Source organism: Camelina sativa, chromosome 16 (assembly GCF_030686135.1).
Source record: "Camelina sativa cultivar CO46 ecotype springtype chromosome 16, ASM3068613v1".
In the NCBI taxonomy this organism is placed as follows: domain Eukaryota; kingdom Viridiplantae; phylum Streptophyta; class Magnoliopsida; order Brassicales; family Brassicaceae; genus Camelina; species Camelina sativa.
This window is the reverse complement of record NC_141895.1, coordinates 26,219,842-26,240,919: the sequence shown is the minus strand read 5'-3', so window position 1 is coordinate 26,240,919 and position 21,078 is coordinate 26,219,842. Positions and strand designations below refer to the sequence as shown.

Below are 21,078 nucleotides of genomic sequence, written 5' to 3'. Positions count from 1 at the left end.
GAAATTCTACGTTATAACCGATGAATATAGTTGTTGTAGATCCTTTACAAAATTTGTGTGGCCGTTGGTTTCAAAATTTTATGAAATGTACTTACTTTGGTAGAAAAATATTATTACAGTTGCACATTTGTGATGAGAGCTCTTATCTCTTTTCCTTTCCACTAGCGGTGGGCATTTAAACCGAACCGAACCAAACCGAATCGAACCAACCGAACTCAAACCGATTTAAACCAAACCCAATCCTACACTCCAACCATTCAGTTACGTTTCTTCTCAACCCAAATGGTTCGGTTACCGAATCGAACCAGTAATCCAATGTGTTTCTTAAATTAATTAATAATTTTACTAAAATTATAAACATGTGATCTTATCTATTACCACTTGCATTTTATTTATATTTTACATTATTTTAACTTTTCTAATAAAATTAACTAAATATAAATATAAATTTAATTATATTTAATATTAGATATTAATTTTAATTTTCTATCTTTTCTAATTTATTTGATTAATTAACTATTATAAAATCATAATCAATTTTATTTTGTTACATTAATTGATTCTTAAACCGAATTAAAACTGAACCAAACTAAAACTAAACCAAACCGAACCAAACCGAACATAAACCGACCCGAACACAAACCAAACTAACTTTGGTTGAGTTTGGTTAGAGTTTTAACAAAACCAAACAAACCGAACCGAACCAAACCAAACCGAACTTAAACCGAAATGTCCACCCCTACTTTCGACCATCTTGGTTTCTCTAGTATTTGACAAATACTATCACATCTTCGAATACAATATGATTATGATTTCTGTTATAGCCACCAAGATAACTTCTAGTTGAATATAACTTTTGTTTTTATTAATAGGATGTGTGAAAATTAATACTGTATCGTAACTCTGTAAGATCTATTTAAGAGTTAACATGCATTCCAAAAGATTAAAATCACAAAGATAAGAACGTTTTCTTAAGCAAAACAAAAAAAAACAAAAAATCCTATCGTCTTTTGTTATCCCCAAGGAAGATAACGAACTCTGTGTACAAAAGCTTCCCACTCACAACTGTCGTTTTAATTTTCGAGAACTTTGTAAGGAAAAAAAAATGGTGACTGTATAAATGAATTGTTCGTATATAGGATAATAAAATATTGGGGTTGATGAGTCTTAAATGACATAATGTCCATATGATTTTTAATTACCAGCATTATTTAATATAATTATTGGACATATTAAGTTATTTTTATTACTTCATAAAAATAAATATTATTGATGGAAACTAAAATAAAATTAGACATGTGTTGAAAAATTGATGTTGAATAATATGTGATGAGATTTATTCATAATAATATATGATAGTGATGAAAAATTGTCACGACAACAGAATAAAATTAGAGAGACAAACAACACGTGTAAGGCCTTGAACCATATCAACTAGTACGTTTAGTTCAGTAGTGTCAAAACCGCATTTGGCTTGATTCGATTTCATTGTCAACCGTAGTTGCGTGGCACGTTGAAACTTCTTTTACTTTTCTGGGATTCATTGATAATCCGTTACTCATTGTGTTGTGGTTAATAGTATACCGTGGCTTATATTTTATTGAGATTTTTTCTATGAAAAATCACAAAATTACTGTCGTATATATGAAAATAAATAGAGCATTCCATATTTGACACTTAACCACTACCTACTCGAAACTAAACAGTGCATTTATACGTCACATATGATTTAAATCATACTATTTATGTTGTTAAAAAAGCCATGATCAAGAAGATTTAATCGACAACATCCATGATGGCCTTACGTGGACAGCGTCGTGAATTCCAGTAAAATTCATACAGCTTCGAAAAAAACTTATCAGCAAGATGTAGATCTCCTTCACTCATATCACAAACTGCCATAGTTTTTTTTTTCCCCACATCCAACAGACCAACACCATCTACACTCGAGGTCGTGGCAATTGGCGTTTACGGCTTACCATCACAATTCACAAGCGCAACATAATAGGTTCTAGACAACGTCCAACGGTCTTTGTATCTCGAACAAATACCAAATATGAGGTTCAAGAGCATGATACATGTTGATGCCTTTCATATCGACAATTCAAACCAAGAGCTACACACATATCAGCTTCCTCAACAAAGTGATTTTCTTGATAGTGGTCAACCACAACAATTTCTATTTCTGCCTTTTCTTTTTCGAAATCTACGTATGCTAAGTAGCACTAGCAAGAACTCTTTGGATCCAGTTATGATTCTCTCTTAATTTCAAACAAAACTAAATTGAGGGGTGAAAAGATTTTCAAATCTCAATAGTGTTTCCAAACTACCCACATAGATGTGCTTTTTATCTTTGGCCTAATATTTTTTACTTCTATTTTTTTTTAATAATAACAACTTTGAATTGACAATACTCTATCCATAATCCAATCCTGGATAAAGCAACATAGTGAAATCAATTCTCGAAAAAAAAATGGTATATATGGATAGTTAACCACTTGACTAAAAACACTCAGCCATTTTTTCCTCTAATAAGCGTAGCAATTTGGGATGATTTTCCCACAAAAACTAGGTTATATCTGCTTTATTAAATCACATCTACTGCATCTTAACAGTGTTTCCAAACTACCACATCTATGCGCTTTTTATCTTTGGCCTAATATATTTTTTTTTTTTTAACATCTTTGAATTGACAATACTCGATCCATAATCAAATCTCTACTATACGGGATAAAGCAACAAAGTGAAATCAACTCTCGTTAAGAAATGGTATATATGGTTAGTAAAAACACTTACCCAATTTTTTCCTCTAATAAACGTAGCAATTTGGGATGGTTTTCCCACAAAAATCATATATATCCAAAAAGTAGGTTACATATGCTTTATTAAATCACATCTACTGCATATTGTAATAAAAGTTGCTTTGTATTTCAAATAATAAGACACTTTTTTTTGTTACAGCAGCCAGTTATAGCCAAAGGACATACTTAGCAAATTAAAGTAATGAAAATAGAATAATATCTAAATCATTTAAATGTTCTTAAAACTTTCCCATATATTATTTTCAAAAAAAATCGGAATATTCCATAAGAAACGGACTTTGGGACTTAGGGATAATACATACATGCATGTCTGTTAGTGTATGAATGAATATTACAAAAAAAAAGCTTTGTGGTTGTGGCTATCATGAGTCCCTTCCAGAGTCGGCCCAAGCATTGGCTTGCTGCCGATAATAATAAAAGAAATATTTCGGCCGTTTTCTACAAAAGTTTTCTTTAGGCCAATGGTTTAGGAATATTATTTTGGCACCACTGTTCAGGTTCGACCTCTTCGAGCTGCAATTTTTTTTTTTTTTTTTGGGCTTGTAGCCCTAAAATGTTCAGCGCCGGCTCTGGTCCCTTCGTTAATAAACCAATGGTACGTGTAGGACCAAAGCTATTCAATAACCAACAAAACGATCACACACCAAGAAACGCTCTCTTCACTCTCTCTAATTCTCAACTCTCATTTCTACACCTTACAAATTTTTCATCTTCCTTTCTTTGTTATCCTTTACAAGATTTTCTTTTACCCTTTATATCACTTATCTATCTACCTTTCATGCTCTTTCACCACTCCTTCCATTAAATCTCTCTCTCTCTCTCTCTCTCTCTCTCTTGCAACACTCAAGAAGCGAGACACAGAGGAGAGAGACCCTTCTTCTCTCTCTCTCTCTTTTCTTTTTTGTTTTTTTTCTCTTTGGTTATATATTCAGTCATTGTGTGAACAGAAACAAATCAACACAAAACACAACACAACTTTTAAGTTTTGTTTCAGACATCAATGGCGGGGACTGGATTGTTTGCAGAGATTCTAGACGGAGAAGTCTACAAATACTACGCTGATGGAGAGTGGAAAACTTCTTCCTCTGGTAAGAGTGTGTCCATCATTAACCCGGCCACGAGGAAGCCACAGTACAAGGTTCAAGGTATCTTATCATCAACTTCTTCTTAAGTTTCATGCTTATGTTGTCTTCTTAAAAACCAGATTTAAGGCCAAAAATTTGCAGATATAGTATGGATAGTGTTTAATTACTTGATATAACAGTTAAAAATGGGAAATTGAGATTAATTATGATAAAAATCTAAGAATCTCTGAAGAGAAACAGAGGAGATTAAAAACAGAGGATTTCAAGATAAGATAATGTTTTGTTTTCTGTTAATGACAGCATGCACGCAAGAAGAAGTGAACGCGGTGATGGAACTAGCGAAATCGGCTCAGAAATCGTGGGCAAAGACTCCTCTTTGGAAAAGAGCTGAGCTTCTTCACAAAGCTGCTGCGATCCTCAAGGACAACAAAGCTCCCATGGCTGAGTCTCTTGTGAAGGAAATCGCTAAACCCGCCAAAGATTCTGTTACTGAGGTCTCATTCTCTCTCTCTCTCTCTTTCTTTCTCTCTGTGCATCAGTCTTTTTTATAGCAGATCTCTAATGTTTGATTTTGGTGAAAGGTTGTGAGGTCTGGAGATTTGATATCTTATTGTGCTGAAGAAGGTGTTAGGATCTTAGGTGAAGGGAAGTTTCTGTTATCCGATAGCTTCCCTGGTAATGACCGTACTAAGTACTGCCTCACTTCAAAGGTATAAACCTCTTTTCATATGTTTGCATCAGTGGTTGAAGTTTTACAAATGTTTTGATCATACGTATTATGTGTTTGATTTTGTTTGCAGATTCCTCTCGGTGTGGTTTTGGCTATTCCTCCATTCAATTATCCGGTCAATCTGGCTGTATCAAAGATAGCTCCTGCTTTGATCGCTGGAAACTCCCTTGTCCTTAAACCTCCAACTCAAGTAACTAAAAAGAACTTTACACTGTTTTTACAATTGATGTTATGAAAATTCTTTTTTAACTGTCTGTTTCTTTTAGGGAGCTGTTTCTTGCCTTCATATGGTACATTGCTTTCACTTAGCCGGTTTCCCTAAAGGACTTATCAGTTGCATCACTGGAAAAGGATCTGAGATCGGCGATTTCCTCACTATGCACCCTGCTGTTAACTGCATTAGGTATATATACATATACATTCAACAAACCAGTTATGTTCCTGTTAACTACTAAAATTTTCGGATGACCGGTTTCAGTTTCACTGGTGGTGATACCGGAATCTCAATCTCTAAGAAAGCTGGTATGATCCCTCTTCAAATGGAACTTGGAGGAAAAGATGCATGCATTGTCCTGGAGGATGCTGATCTTGATTTAGTTGCTTCCAACATCATCAAAGGAGGATTCTCTTACAGGTAATCTAGCTAGCTAGCTACATTAATGAGTGTAGTTAACCGATATTTATGCGTTAAGTAACCGGTTTTTATCTACCTTAACCAGTGGGCAGAGGTGCACTGCTGTGAAGGTGGTCCTCGTGATGGAATCAGTGGCTGATGAACTTGTTGAGAAAGTAAAAGCTAAAGTGGCCAAACTCACGGTTGGACCGCCTGAAGATAACTCCGATATCACAGCCGTGGTGTCGGAATCTTCAGCTAATTTCATTGAAGGATTGGTGATGGATGCTAAGGAGAAAGGAGCAACCTTTTGTCAAGAGTATAAAAGAGAAGGTAACTTGATTTGGCCATTGCTTTTGGACAATGTTAGACCCGACATGAGGATCGCGTGGGAGGAACCATTCGGTCCTGTCGTGCCCGTCTTGAGGATCAATTCTGTTGAAGAAGGGATCAATCATTGCAATGCTAGTAACTTTGGCCTCCAGGTTTGGCTATTTGGATTTGGTTTAGTCCGGTTTATATGGTTTGCCATTAACCGGAGCTAACCAAACAATTTCATTTGAAGGGATGTGTATTCACTAAAGATATCAATAAGGCAATACTGATCAGTGATGCAATGGAGACAGGAACCGTTCAAATCAACTCTGCACCAGCTCGTGGACCGGACCACTTCCCTTTCCAGGTAAATCCTCGATTTATAAACCCATTTTCGCCTCGGTTATGACCGGTTAGCTAACTTGGTTTTGTGCTGGGATAAACAGGGACTAAAGGACAGTGGAATAGGATCACAAGGTGTGACAAATAGCATCAATTTGATGACTATAGTGAAGACCACAGTCATTAACTTGCCAACACCTTCTTACTCTATGGGTTAGTTTCCCCTTTTAATTTTATGTTCTTCATCTTAGAATCAAATCAATCCGTCATGTTTGTATCGGATTAAATCAAAAACTGCGAATAAAAAGGGAGTGATTAGTGTAACTATTATGGTTTGTAATCTCTATCTATGTAACCAATAAGAGGATATTATGAAAGATGAGTGAGAGCTTTGATTGTGTTGTACTGTTGTGTTATATAACAGGGGACGGTTTCATCTCACGACTGTGATTCGAACACACAAAACATCCTTTTTATAAAAGTCTTTGGAGTTTATAAATTTTAAAATATATTTTCTTTTTGTTAATGGATAAAATTAAAAAATACTTTCATCCTATAATAATTGTTTGGGACCAATCTCATCGATTTCTCCGGTGGAATTTTCCAAAAATTTATTCTTTTAGATGGTATCGAAAGTATAAACTAGTCAGATAGATACTGTTTGTAAGGTAAAAAAAGGTTTTCAAGTAGATACTGTTTGTAAGGTAAAAAAAGGTTTTCAAGTAGATACTGTTTGTAAGGTAAAAAAAGGTTTTCAAGTAGATACTGTTTGTAAGGTAAAAAAAGGTTTTCAAGTACTGTCTGAGTCTGATCTGACCCATTAGCAAAACCAAGCACCAATGGTTGGAAAACGATTGTAAACAATTATTGGACATCAAATTTCTAAATTCATGGTTTAGTTAGATTAAAATAAACCTCAAACAGTTGGATCTAACTAAAAAGCTTTTAAAAGTTTTTATTTTTTACAAATTCAAGAATTACATAGATTTTGTTTACATCAGAATATCAAGAAACTCAAAACATACAAAAATAATAACTCATTTATAGCTATGTCTTTTTTTTAGAATAAATAAAAGATAATTGGAGAACATATATATTAAGTTCGAGTATGGATAATTGAGTTTATCCATTTATGTAATTCTTGAATTTGTCCATACTCATTTATATTTGGAGAACATATACAAAAATAATAACTCATTTTTAAGTTCGAGTATGGATCATTGGAGAACGAAGTGAAATTCCTTGTGCATGTTTTCAACATTAAGAGCTGTCTCCTAGTTATCAAGTTTTAAATTTCAACATTAGACTTTGTCATTAATATGAAAATCATGGCGAAAATGGATGAATTATTTTTCATCCATTTTTTTTTTGTGCATCTATATTTTATCCATCTAAAAACTTCTCAATACCCTTCAAAATTGTTTAAATTAATAAAAGTATTTTTGCTATTTGTGCACAAAATCATAGAATCGAGTTAAAATCTAGAATATATGTATATTAAGCACGAACAAATCAAATCACTTATTATTAGTTGATTTTGAATCAAGAATCAAATCCGTAACAAAAACTTTGACTAGTATATATACAAAACAATATGAAAACAAATAATGAAGGATTTGTCCAATTGATGAAAAACAATGGTTGATGAATGGTAAGAGACTGCAGTCTCGAAACTAAACATAAACAACTGTTAGAAATTTCGTTGACTCATGACAGCCGAAGTTTACAAAGAAAAGAGAAAAACGAGCTATGATTATTATTTTTTTTTTTAACAAAGAAAGTTCAGTTTCCATTTAATCGATGGATAAGAAAGAAAGTCTACTCTCAAGTCTCAAGTCTCATCCTTGCTAGCATTAGACATTGATATTTTATTTTTCAAGTATAGTCACCGAATTATTAGGTGAACTTAACGAATATCCTAAGAAGTTGTGGAAGTGTAATGCTCTCTATTCATTCTAAATAATTTCATTAGTATATATTGTATGGAAAAAATAACAACTTATCTATATGGCAATTCGGATATCGATAACAAAACTATATAGTAGACCAAGTTAAATGGAAGTTTATTATACATATGTCTAAATTTTTTTTGTACATAAACGACCTTTGAGGTTTTGTTAGTTCAGTACACGCTTTAATGCTATTTACAAGTTTAAACAACATAATTAAATGGAGCTGAAAGTATATGTAGTTGACTTTACTCAAAAGATAATCTATGTTGATGCAACGATTTTTTGTACTGTCAGTTTCTACTTTTTTCTCATCATGTTTATATAGTTTGATTCATACGCTTAGAAAAAATAATTCCTTCTATATTACACAATTTCTATAATATTTTTCAATTTATATACTTTCGTTCTTTTCTAAAATTAGGTAACTGATATATAAAATACCATCGTTTTTTATTTATTTTGTTTTGTCAAAACTATTGTTCGTTTATGTATATGTTTATTTAAAAGAAATATGACACTAAAATTATTTTGTTTTTGTAAAAACACTAAAATTATATTTGATAATAGTTTATGTGTGGGGTAAATAATAAATGTATATAGTATATATATTCATGAAGATATCAAAAGTTAAGTTATATGAAATAAAACTTAAAGTTTAAAGCATCATTTTGTATAAAACGAAAGGTAAACCAACATCTTACATCATATACGTACCCATTACACGTAAATGAAGAAGAACATCATATCATGTGCATATATCACTATTTCTTCGAATAAATTTATCAAACCTCTAAAAAAATTCTTGGTTTTTATTTGACGAAGAAACAAAGAGATTTATTCGGCATATATATATATATATATATATATATATATATATATATTTTTATTTTTTTTTCTCACAGAGACATCCACACGGAACGGGAAACTTCGTTAAAAACATTGACTTTTATATATATATCTTATTTTGTACATTTAATCCTTGGCTATTATTCTTTCACGCAGAGACGTTTTCAATCACAGTCTGTGGTATTCCTAAACTAATAATCATGCTTCTTCAAAGGTTTTAATACTCGATCGTTAAGAGGTAGATATATTGCATTTACTTAGATTGTTAATATTTACGGAGTTTACCTTATCAAACCCAAAATTCAGTGGAGCATCTATTAGGATCAAAAACCATTATTTTCTATAGTTTTATTTTTCTTTATGCATAAACTCTAAATTAACAAAATTAGTATATTAACTATTTTATGTGGTATATGCATGCGGATTGAGGTGTAAAGGAAGATATGACAAAGACGTATACCAATATATACTTATCTCTACTCTCTAGATAAGTGTTATTTGTTCAGAAGAATGTGATAAAACATATTTTGTGACTTCCATTTACTTTATTAAGAACAAACGAAGATAATTACATTTGTTTAAGTACTCCCCTCTTGATAATAATCATATTATATTAGTTCATATATTTTATCTCTCTCTCTCTCTCTATAGCTTTGTTTGGTAGTACATTAATTATTTGACCAACATTTGCAATTAATAAATGAGTGTAATTAAAGCCCATCTTTCTCTCCTTGTGAGTTTGTGCAAACACAGAATGTCCCATGTGCTTAATCACGCAGAATAGTTTATTAAAACTAATCCCACTTTTCTTGTTGACGTACGTACAAGGACTTGTCCCATGTAAATATATGACCTACATAGTTTCATAAATACTTTCATATACCGGAAAACAAAAGTTATATCAGTATATGTTACATTAACTGCACCATTAGTTTCCTCACAAAACAATTTATGTTTGTTCATATAGTGTAATGATACAATAAGATAAATAAACTCTTTGTTTTTCCTTTTTTTTTAAATGACTAATTAATCGCAAAAGGTTGTGTTCTAACTTCTATATTTGAAAGAACCGTGAAAGTTTAAGGCTTTTAGGTATAGAGATATGCCACTTTTGAGTGATACAAAACTATGACATTCTATCTATTAACGGAAAACAAAGTTTTATCATTTTGAAACCTATAACTCAGATAGTGGGAAAGTGGACACGCCAACACAAAGACGTGTCTCTTAGATTGTTGGAATATATAACTTAGAAGGCTCGATATGTAAACGCATATATATGCAATACACACATGCACATACGTAGACATACATGAACGTAGATGAGCTCATATATATATATATATATATATGTTTAATTGTTAAAAAATTGCAAGAATCGTGACTTGGGAATATTATTTAGTGAACTTGATTCCACGGTGCGAACCAATACATATATGTATATACATATATATGCATGAGTGGCTGACACAAGAGTGTGCACAACATGAGAAGATACATGCACACAGTCACACATATGTACTTGTATAATAAGTATATATATATATATATGTGTGTGTGTGTGACACATGCTTTCAAGAATTAAGAATTTTGTTTTCTATATATTTTTTTCATTAAATCTTGTCCATGTTGTAGCAATGGAAAAGAAAAAAAAAACCTGACTACAAATTAAAATATAAACCTCGAAACCCTAAATTAATTAGTGGATTCGAGGAGAAGAAGTGTCAAACATCCAGACACAAAATTAGAGTTTCAAATATGACAGTTAAATCATTTATCCAAAAAAGAGTATATATATATATGGTGTGCTGTGACACAATCATATAAAGAATATATAGTTTGAAGCTATTGAAAAAAAAAATGAAGAATATCTTAGGTATAAAGAATTAAAAAAAAAGTTCCAAGTCGTGATTGATACGGAATTTCATTTTTTAGAATTATCATCAAATTTTGTGATTATTAATCTCAAATACGAATATCGGCTTTGGGATAGGATGTTTGTGATCTTGGGGACAACGCAAAAACAGTAGAATTTCGAGAGAGCACTAGCATCGATCATTGATGAATTGTCATCGTGGAAAGATAATAACAACATTTATAGTATATATATATAGTACGAATGAATTGACGAGTATATTTTACCGTTGGGTGACGTGTTCAGGACTGGTTACGGCCTTACGGGTAAGTAATCTGACCATCTCTTGAATTCGATGATTTCAATCTATCGAAGAGTATAGCTTGGCTAGCTGGATCATTCTCCTTAAAATGATGGGCTTCCTAATAAACATCGTTAGATCGAGTGGAATTTTCAATGGATAAGTAGGCTTGATATTGGTACGATTCTAAATTTCTTATAGGTCTTTACGTTCCGGCTGATTGGTTTGAACATTTTAAATCCCACCTAAAATAAGTAGTTTTCTTAGGGTAAACTTTTGAGTGAATATATAATATCCAAGTTTAGCTTCTTGGTTTGATCAAATCTTGAATTGGACAAGTATCCTCTTTTGTGTTTGGTTTCACGTGGAACTGTCCGCGTAACGCCTTGCTTAAGTGGAGAGTTTCTAGGCATTCTGACTTGATGACGACATTCATATCAAAGGTTCTTTTACTGATTGATAGTAAGAAAAACGGTGAAGTAATTAAGTTTGCATCTGAAAAAAGTATATAAAGCAAATATAATCCAAACTCTTTAGATAGCAATAGCAATAATTAAATGTACATACATCTATACTCGTATTTTTGCAGCAACTTTTGACAAAAAAAATCATTTTGGAAACAATTAGCATTCAATGCATTGACTTTAATATTAGTTACCAAAATTTTTAAAATCAATTATAGGTAAGATTTAAAAAAATAATGAAATTTTTCTATCTCAATATGATTCCTTTTCATTTTTATTTGAATTTATATTTAAATATCTTGAATATTCTATAATAAATTTAGTTAATAAAAATTGTGATTTTTTCCTGCATATGATGTAATACAAATTTTAAAAAACAAACATATATTACTCAATAGATGAATAAAAAAATACAGGTACAATATCTCACATCGCCTAAAAAATTGGGCAATGGTTCAGAGTCTTACTATAATATAACCCAAATTGATTCATAATACAAATGAGTAGAAAGCTTGATTTATCAGGCATTCAAAATTAAAAAACTTTTATTTGGTTTATTCTGGTTCTTAAAAAGTTAAATATTATAAATTAATATTTAAAACTTTTAAAAATTTAAAAATTATAAATATTTATATTTTATAAAAAGTATAAATATTAATATTTTTTAGAAAGTGAAAATTTATAAAACGTTAAAAATATTAATGTTATTTATGAAGTTTCAAGTATTATAAATATTTAAAATTTATAAGAAGCGTCAATCTTATAACATGTAAATAGTTACAATCTTAATAAATAACATATCAACTTAATCTAATATTTATAATTCAAAACAATAAATATAAAAAATTAAGATGATATAGTGCAAGTTAAAATATCTCGGGACGGAGTTATATAGCGGGACAGGTTTTGTCGATATTTATAGAAATTTAAAATATCGTTAATTTGGTGTTACACAGATAAAAGATCATTTAATTATTTTGTTAACACTATCAGTATCAAAGGATAGACATATCTAATTAAATTGATTAAATAAATATTATGTATATAATAAATTATATTGCGGTATTATATGGTTTATATGTAAACCATAAAATTAACAATTATTATATAATTATAACATATTTAACCAACAAATACTATTTATAATTTAAATGTTTTAGTTATAAATAATTTGCCGTGAAGTATACCGCGGGTCGTGTAATCTAGTTAAGATGTAAAAAAAAAGGTATGATTAGGATTTGGAGTAAAGAGAAACAAAACTCTAGACGGAAACGAAATTAAAGAGGCCAAGATAATCATCGTTTCATCATCACACCATATAATAATATCATATGGGTTGCTAACCACAATATTGAAAGTATATAAAAATATATTTTCCTTTTTCCTTTTTAAAACATCACCAAAAAATCTTATTTATAATTAAACCCTATATTAAATATATATATATATATATATATATATATATATATCTACAACAATTCTTCTTTAAAATAATTAAGCCAAACCTCAACATTTTCAACCGATTCCACCAAAAAAGAAAGTGAAGAAGAAGAAGAAGAAGGAGCCCAACATCATTCACCATCATGATGAACTCTTCTCTTCTAACTCCTTCTTCTTCATCCTCATCCCATATCCAAACTCCGGCCACCACTACTTTTGACCATGAAGACTTCCTTGATCAAATCTTTTCCTCTGCCCCATGGCCATCAGTCGTCGACGATGCCCATCCTCCTCTTCCTTCCGATAGCTTCCACGGGCACGACGTCGACTCAAGAAATCAGCAGATCATGATGATGCCTTTAAACGATGGCTCCTCCGTCCACGCTCTTTACAATGGCTTCTCCGCCTCAGGATCTCTTCCTAACTTTCATATCCCTCAGGTATATATATAATCTTTCTCTATCTATCTTTTTCTCTCTCTGAAAACGTAACTGATGATGGAAATATAATTAGGGATCGGGAGGTGGATTGATGAACCAAGAAAGACAAACGCAAACGCCATCGCAACCGCAGGCAAGAGCGTCTACAGCTACTGGTGGTACGGTGGCGGCTCCGCCGCAGAGTAGGACTAAAGTCCGAGCTAGGAGAGGTCAAGCAACTGATCCTCACAGTATCGCCGAAAGGGTTAGTTTTTTTTTTTTTCATTTTTATTTGATTTTGTCTGGTGCATTAATTTGTAACAGTTACCGAGAAAGGTGTCGAAATTGAAAATTTCTATAAGTTTTTTGAGTATTTTTCTGAAAAAATGGTTATAATGGGGCAGTTACGAAGAGAGAGAATTGCGGAAAGGATGAAAGCTCTTCAAGAACTCGTCCCAAACGGAAATAAGGTATTTTTTGTTTATTTCATTTTCATAATAGTTTCTTAAATTAAGATTTATTTAATTGTAATATTAAACGGATCATTACTTTAAAAAAACCTCATTTTTCATCATTTTAATCATCATCATCCACTCTGGATTTGTATGATCCATAATTCCATCTAGAACCTAGAACTGAAATACAGTAAAAAAAAAATGATCAGGAACTTTCCTCGAGTGGTTCAAGTGATAGTTTTTAAGCTGCCAACTAAAACTTTTAGGAGTTAATATTTATTGACCAAAACTAAGAGTAGGTTGCAAAGTCATGTGTTTTGTTTTACTCATATAATTGGTGGTTGTTTAGTTTATATATATAGAGATGGGGTAGTTTATATCAATCAAATGATTAAACACTGATTAGCTAATTAATTAGGCTACAATAATAAAGTTAACTAATGTAGTAATTAATGGATTAAGATCTCAGTTCTGACAGATTTTTATACTATTTGTTTGATATATATAATTGAGTAATTGACAGACAGACAAGGCATCGATGCTCGATGAGATTATAGATTATGTCAAGTTTTTACAACTCCAAGTCAAGGTGAATCTCTCTACCTCTCTCTCATATGTTTTACAGTTATTTTTTTCATTATACAATAGGGTAAATTCTTTTACAAAGTACATTCTGTTTTTATTTTATTCACTTCAGTATTGATGGAAGATTCTTTCTTTGCCTTTTAGTTGACATATCAAACAAAAAGAAAAGCTGACATATTATTAGTACCATCTCTACATAACATTTAATCAAATATGGGCCTCTGCCACTAAAATTCCTTATGCTCCCTCCCAAAATTTTATATAATTTATAACTTTCTGGATTTTATGACATATACACAGGTTATATAATGTATATATCTATCTATATATATATAAATGAAAAAGTAGTGGACCAGTGTACTTCATAATACAGTTTTGAATTTAATTATGCGTTTTAGGTGCTGAGCATGAGCAGATTGGGAGGTGCTGCTTCAGTTTCTTCTCAAATCTCTGAGGTATTTGATTTTACAATCTCTATTCTCTTTTTTTTTTTTTTTTTTTTTTTTGTAATTTCCAATAAACATTTTAGGCAATGAATAAAATTAATATACAACTAATGTTAATCAGATAAAGTATCATGCAAGACGCTCAAAACAAAATATATGTAAAAAAGTTTTTCCAGAAAAAGAAAGTAAGTATATATGTATATAAGAAATTTATAAAATCTAAAACAGAGAAAAAAAACAAGAGAGCACGCGTGCCGACTTTTATCACTTAGGGTTTCGCTTTCTTGTCTTTTCGTTTTCAAAAATGGTTGTTTTTTTTTTCAAATATTAATTCAGGCAGGTGGATCCCACGGTAATGCAACCTCCGCCATGGCTAGCGGTAGCCAGACGGCCGGAAGCTCCAACGATAACATTACAATGACGGAGCATCAAGTGGCGAAGCTAATGGAAGAAGACATGGGCTCGGCCATGCAATACCTTCAAGGGAAAGGTCTCTGCCTCATGCCAATCTCTTTAGCAACTGCCATCTCAACCGCCACTTGTCACACCACCCGTAACCCTTTGATCCCTGGAGCTGCTGACGTCGGAGGTCCTTCTTCTCCCAATCTTTCCAACATGACCATACAGTCCACGAATACAACAATGGGTCACGGTAACGGGAAGTTAAAAGGTAACGGTAACGGCATTATCGAGGGGTCGTCGTCTATTTCCGTTAAAGAGGCAGTATCCGTTTCGAAGCCGTGATAACGGCCGTTTACTTTTGGGGTTAGGCAGAGAAGATACCAAAAAAAAAAAAACAGAGATAGTGGGATGAAGTGGGGAGATAAAGTCAAAGTCTACGAAGAATGAGGTTGAGTAAGTTGTTTGATGTGTTCTTCACTTCTTTGAACGACGCAGCAGTTGTCGTGGAGTTTTGGTTATTTTAACTACTACTTTAAAACCACTCAAAGGGACATTTCTTTTCCTCGTTTTCTAAATATGTTTGCAATGTTTCTATTTTATATGAATAAAGTTGATTTCTGTTTATCCAAAGGTTATTTGGCTAGGAGAAAAAAGTTATACACTTTTTTTGGGTTTTTAATCAGCTAGGTTAATGTCGTCTCTAAAATCTCAATATATATATAATACAAGACTTTCCGATATGAAAACGCATATTTGTGGCTAACTCTATATACTTAAGTACATGTATATATGACTGAGATTTGGAGAGTTAGTATAAGCATAAAGTAAATAATGCACAAGCCTATCACCAGAAACTAGTGATGAACAAATTCACTATAACAAAATAGCAATTAAAACTGTATATGATATAAACACTGTTATGCCTATCATTATTTTCTAGCTGAATAAACCATCAAAAGATCTCTCTAACTTGTTGATGGGGCGATACCATACATCTTGTGTGCATCTCTCAAAACTACCTTGAAACTTGAAACGCTTTTTTGGTATTTATATTCATTGCACAATCCCTAGGGTTGGCAACTTTCCTATTATACAACAAATAAGAATTGAAAGATTAACAATTGTACAATCTCTAGGATTGACAATTTTCCTATTATACAACAAATATGAATGTCCTATAATTCAACAAAAAGGAAAATTTCTCTCTATAATCCTATCTTGAATCTTCTATTCAAGATGTTCATCGAGCTCGACAGCCGCCACTTGGATTATCCAAATAAGACTTAAGCTTTTGTACTCAAACTCTTCAATTCATCTTTTTTTACTACTTCTTGTTTTAACGTAGAAACTAATACAAAAATTGTTTTAGACGTTGGCCTTAAGCTTCTCTAATCAAACTGTTCAATTCAGATTATTGTGTCTTTTTATACTAATGATTCGTGAAAATTTCAAGATGTATAAGAAAAATGTTTATTTTTATGATATATTTAAAATTAGTCTATCGAAATATAATTTAAGTTTAATTTAAAATATGAAAACATTTTACTATCTCTTTATTTTTATCTTGAGTTTAACTTAAAATGATAATAAAATCAAAGAAAATAAAATAGAACATATCCAGCTGAGCTCTAATTCAAAACATCTTCCGTCTCCATCTCGCTGGAAAACCCGGATTATAAACCGGCTCGACTTGAATTAAACCGGCCCAATCATTTCGGTTATTTTCCGAACCAAAATTCACACTCCTTGTTACTCAAATTCGAAGTCTCTCTGTCATATAGAAGCTTTCTCATTCTCTTACCGATCGATCTCAAATCGTCTTCGACACTAGCAGTACCAAATTTTCTGGGTTTGACAAAGATATTGGCTTTTCTTGTTGTTTTTCAAACAAAAATGGCTAAAACGGAAACAATTATATATATTTTTATGCTCAATTTCTCTAAAGCTTAAGCACAAACCACTCACTATTCCTTCGAGTTCTTCATAAGACCTTTTCAGCTCCAACTTTGTTCTCCCAGTTACGGTACGACCTATCTCTTAAATCAAAGTGAATCTTTGGTGTGTGTGTGTGTGTTTTTTTTTTGTTTTTCCTAATATTTTTCTGCGATTTTGCTGTAGTGTCAATTAAAATGGGCTTAAATCTTTCTCTGTTGATAAACCCTAAAAAAAAAAAAAAAAAAAAAAAGTTGTGATTTTTATTTTCAGATTTCGAAATTGCAGCAGTAAGATTCTGTTTTTTGTCAGCAGCAAACATGGCAGAACACGAAACGAAAAAGAAGATATCATCAACATCGTCGATAATGCCAGACTGGTCTCATCTCCCTGATGAGCTATTGCCTCTTATCTCGACGCATTTAGAAGAGGAGAACTGTTTCGATGTAATTCATGCTCGCTCTGTTTGCAGCTTGTGGCGATCCTCATTTCCCTTTCCTTCTTCCCTACTACGCCCAAGTTACTCTCTTCCCGAGTACTCGCGACACAGAGATCCTAAAGGAATGCTCACCCTCGTTCCTCTTTAGAGTCAAAACTCCTCCTGTTTCTGATGATGCGTCGTCTTCTGAGTATTATCTGGGAGGAATAGGCCGACATGAGTCAGAGGAGGATCATATGGAGTGGAGCTTCCTCTTCAGTGCTCAGTGAAAGTCAAGATTCCAGGAACTGTGCCAACCTTGATGAACATGATCGACTGCCAGATCATCCCTCTGGGACATGAGTACAGAATGATGGGTCGGCCTCTTAGTTGCGCGGCTTTTCTTCCGCTAGACAAGGAGCGAGGAGGAGGAGGAGCATTCGTTGTGCTTGTCACATACCGTCTCTGGTTGTTGGTGTTAACAAGTGCTGAAATGAGGTGGAAGCGGCTTAGTAACATCCCAGGTGCTTTATCCGGGGATGTAGTCGCTTTTAGAGGCAGGTTTTATGCATCTTGTTCTTCCTGTACTACTTTCGTCATCTATCCTTATTCGCTCGAGGTGACTCTTCTGTCTCACGTACCCGTACCTCAGGAAATACACTATCTGGTTCCATGTGGCGATGATGAACTTTTCCTAGTTGAGGGAACCTACCCAGGTGTTGGTGGATTAGATTTAGATATTAGTCAGTTAACATTTAGAGTAATGTAGGCTTGATGAGGAGGCTGGTACATGGGTTGAGGTCAATAATCTGGGAGACCGTGTCTTGTTTATTGGTGGACGCTCGAGAAATTTCTCTATCTCAGCTAAGGAGCTTCCTCATAGTTGTGGTTTAAGTGGGAACTCGATTTTGTTCACCAATCTGCGAGGCAATGTAACTTTCGCCTTTAAATATGGAGTACATACAGGAAACGCGGGAGACAATCTCAATTGTTGGAGATCCTCAAGGGAGAATCGTGTGATGATCCTCAACAAATTTGCTCCGGTCGTGGCCTTCCAGGTTGAACGCTGGGCTGTAAATTTTCGCTTTGGATACCTGTCATTTCGTTTTAATTAGACGAAAGACTATGTTTTCCTTTGATTCTGTAGTATCCGATGTTAGCCATTTGTACTGGAGACTAGATAAATGGTAGTAGTTGTTTAATATTTACTTTGTTTTAACTATCAACCCATGACCTTTTCAAAACCAGACAACCATGACTTGTGTCAGGAACTTTCAAAGCTGTGTTCTTGATCATGTTTCTGGTAATGTAGCAAATTTTAATTGTTTATGTGAGATATGGACTCTTTCAAGACAAGAAAAAGAAATAGAAGAAGAATCATTAAACAGAAAGCAGAGTATATATCTCATAAGAGTGATGATCAGGACAACATGGATAATGTTCAATTCTGTCTCGGTAAATAAAAGTTGGAAAGTGTTAAAAAGAGTTTAACTACTAGCTATTAGATGTTCACGGGTGTGTTATTTCTGATGCAGTGCAGCAGATCGTGTTAGTTCTTTTACTTCAGATCATGGTCTCAGACTCTCAGTTAAGGTCGACATTTCTCAGATGCTACTGTCTTATATGTGGGTTTCGATGAGAAAAGACAAAAGAGAAGTCATTGTTTTTTTCTTCGTCCAGTAAATCAGTTTTTTTTTTTTCTTTTTTTCTTCATGGTTTGAGTGGGAACTCGTTTTTGTTCACCTGTGGGCCATGCAATGTATTTAAATATGGAGTACATACAGGAAACTCAGAAGACGATCTCCATTGTTGGAGACCGTCAGGGGAGAAAGGTGTGATGATCGTCGACAAGTTTTACGGTTGAACACGAGGCCACAAATTATCGCTTTAATTAGACTGTTATTCTGCTTTCCTTTTATTTTTGTATTTGAGCTTTTTAAATTTATTTTGTTCGAAACTATCACCAACCACCTTGTCAAAACCAAACAACCATGTCTCTTGTCTCATGAACTATCAAAACTGTGTCTGGCTGTGTCCTTGGTCATATTTCTGACAAAAACTCTCCAAAAGCATTTATAAACTCGATCTGTAGCAGCAGGGATGCCAAGCCACTTTTTGATGGTAACTTAAAAAAGGTTCTTATTAGTGTAAGGCAAGTCTACTGCAGTTAGCCTAGGGAGATTTTTTTGGGATTCTTATTTCTTTACTTTGCTTGAAAGCTCAGTTATGTTCTTATCAAACGTGTTGCACGTATATGCCATACCCTCATTAATCAGCTTCTTCTATTCTAGCTTTTCTTAAACTCTGTTCAGAGCCTTTTGATCGTCGTAGATTCTTGTTCTGTATCGAGCTATTGCACCGAGCCTTTAGGTTCTGTATCGAGCTATTGCATGCCTCCCTATAGAACAATGTCTGTGGCAGCGTTCAGCTCTAATAAGCTTTTCTCGTTCTGAAACATGTGAGGTGGGGGACTTTAGTTCATACGAGGAAGAATTGATATATTAAACTTCCATCTGGATTGCTTCTGATTTCCATGGCAGCACAAGAATTAGGTAGACTGAGAACTTCATATTCAGTGTTATCTCGCTTAAATTGGTTCGCTTTTTATAACTACAATCTGATCTTTGAGAAATGTTCCATGGTTGGGCTTTGATGACAGAATTGTTGAGAATTACTCTGTTTACACTGTAAGAAAGGGTATTAAACGAAACTTATTTTGTAATGGCAGCCACACACCTGGCCAATCAAGCTACAACATTACTATGTTGTGCATTTTATCTTCCTCTGGCTTGTTCTGTTTCTGAAAAGGATCTAAGAGTAAGTAAGCAATATACATGAGAGATAAACTCATGAAAGTTATCACACCCACTGTTTCTTTTTTTTAAGCATGAGCCTTTCGTAATTTAGTCTGTAGAGGTTGATATGTTGAAAATTTTGAGAGCGTTCGATGTGAGCATTTCATAATTTTTGTTATTGATTTCCAAAAGTTGTGACAGGAAGAAAGCACAACTAGCAGACAAAAACAGACCAACGCCCTTACGAGCAGCTTAGGAAAAGGTGAATATTCAGGCAGCTGACATGTACTACTACTCACCATGACATGTTCGGGTTGAAAACTTTTAAATGTTATGTCAATGTTTCTTTATTCCAGACTAAAGTCCTGATGATCATGGTGTCATCTTCTTTCTAATCCTGAAAGCCGGAAACTTTTCCAACATTTTCACACTGTCCAAAACTGAAACCTTGAGCCACCACACGACTATACATCAACTCTTTTCTTGGCCACTGATCTTTTGTTGTGGGCCAGGTTGTGCAGTATACAAATCTAGTCAAGATTCCAGGATCTAACACACTCTCTATTAACATACATGACTGCAAAATCTTCCCTCTTTATTAACATGCATGATTGCCAAATCTTCCCTCTGGGCCATAAGTACAGAATGATCAGTTGGGATACTAAAGATTAGAAAACAGATTATTTGTTGGTGTTAAGAAGTGTGGAAATAAGATGGATGCGGCTTAAGGACCTCCCATATGACTTATGCTCGGATATAGTCACTTGTAGAGGAAGTTTTTATGCAGTCTTTCTTGAAGCAATTGTGGTTATCGATCCTTACTCGCTAGAAGTGACTCTCCTGTTGTTCTTGCAGTATCTG

General features: G+C 33.2%; 2 protein-coding genes and 1 pseudogene across 3 annotated transcripts; all 3 read left to right on the top strand.

Moving 5' to 3' along the window:
* The first annotated feature begins 3,405 nt into the window (after window positions 1–3,405).
* Window positions 3,406–6,348, top strand: LOC104752064 (NADP-dependent glyceraldehyde-3-phosphate dehydrogenase). Its single transcript, XM_010474128.3, has 9 exons — window positions 3,406–3,967; window positions 4,208–4,401; window positions 4,489–4,617; window positions 4,708–4,827; window positions 4,904–5,040; window positions 5,116–5,271; window positions 5,357–5,735; window positions 5,816–5,932; window positions 6,012–6,348. The coding sequence occupies exons 1-9, from the start codon at window positions 3,823–3,825 to the stop codon at window positions 6,123–6,125; spliced, it is 1,491 nt and encodes a 496-aa protein (XP_010472430.1). The 5' UTR covers window positions 3,406–3,822; the 3' UTR covers window positions 6,126–6,348.
* A 6,324-nt stretch (window positions 6,349–12,672) lies between these two features.
* LOC104752063 (transcription factor LRL1) lies at window positions 12,673–15,696 on the top strand. The gene is made up of 6 exons (XM_010474127.2): window positions 12,673–13,205; window positions 13,279–13,449; window positions 13,589–13,654; window positions 14,163–14,228; window positions 14,623–14,679; window positions 15,007–15,696. The coding sequence occupies exons 1-6, from the start codon at window positions 12,909–12,911 to the stop codon at window positions 15,412–15,414; spliced, it is 1,065 nt and encodes a 354-aa protein (XP_010472429.2). The 5' UTR covers window positions 12,673–12,908; the 3' UTR covers window positions 15,415–15,696.
* A 1,257-nt stretch (window positions 15,697–16,953) lies between these two features.
* On the top strand, window positions 16,954–18,648 carry LOC104752062 (F-box/kelch-repeat protein At2g24250 pseudogene; annotated as a pseudogene). Its single transcript, XR_761883.3, has 2 exons — window positions 16,954–17,095; window positions 17,320–18,648. The product of XR_761883.3 is annotated as an F-box/kelch-repeat protein At2g24250 pseudogene (transcript).
* The last annotated feature ends 2,430 nt before the right edge of the window (window positions 18,649–21,078 follow it).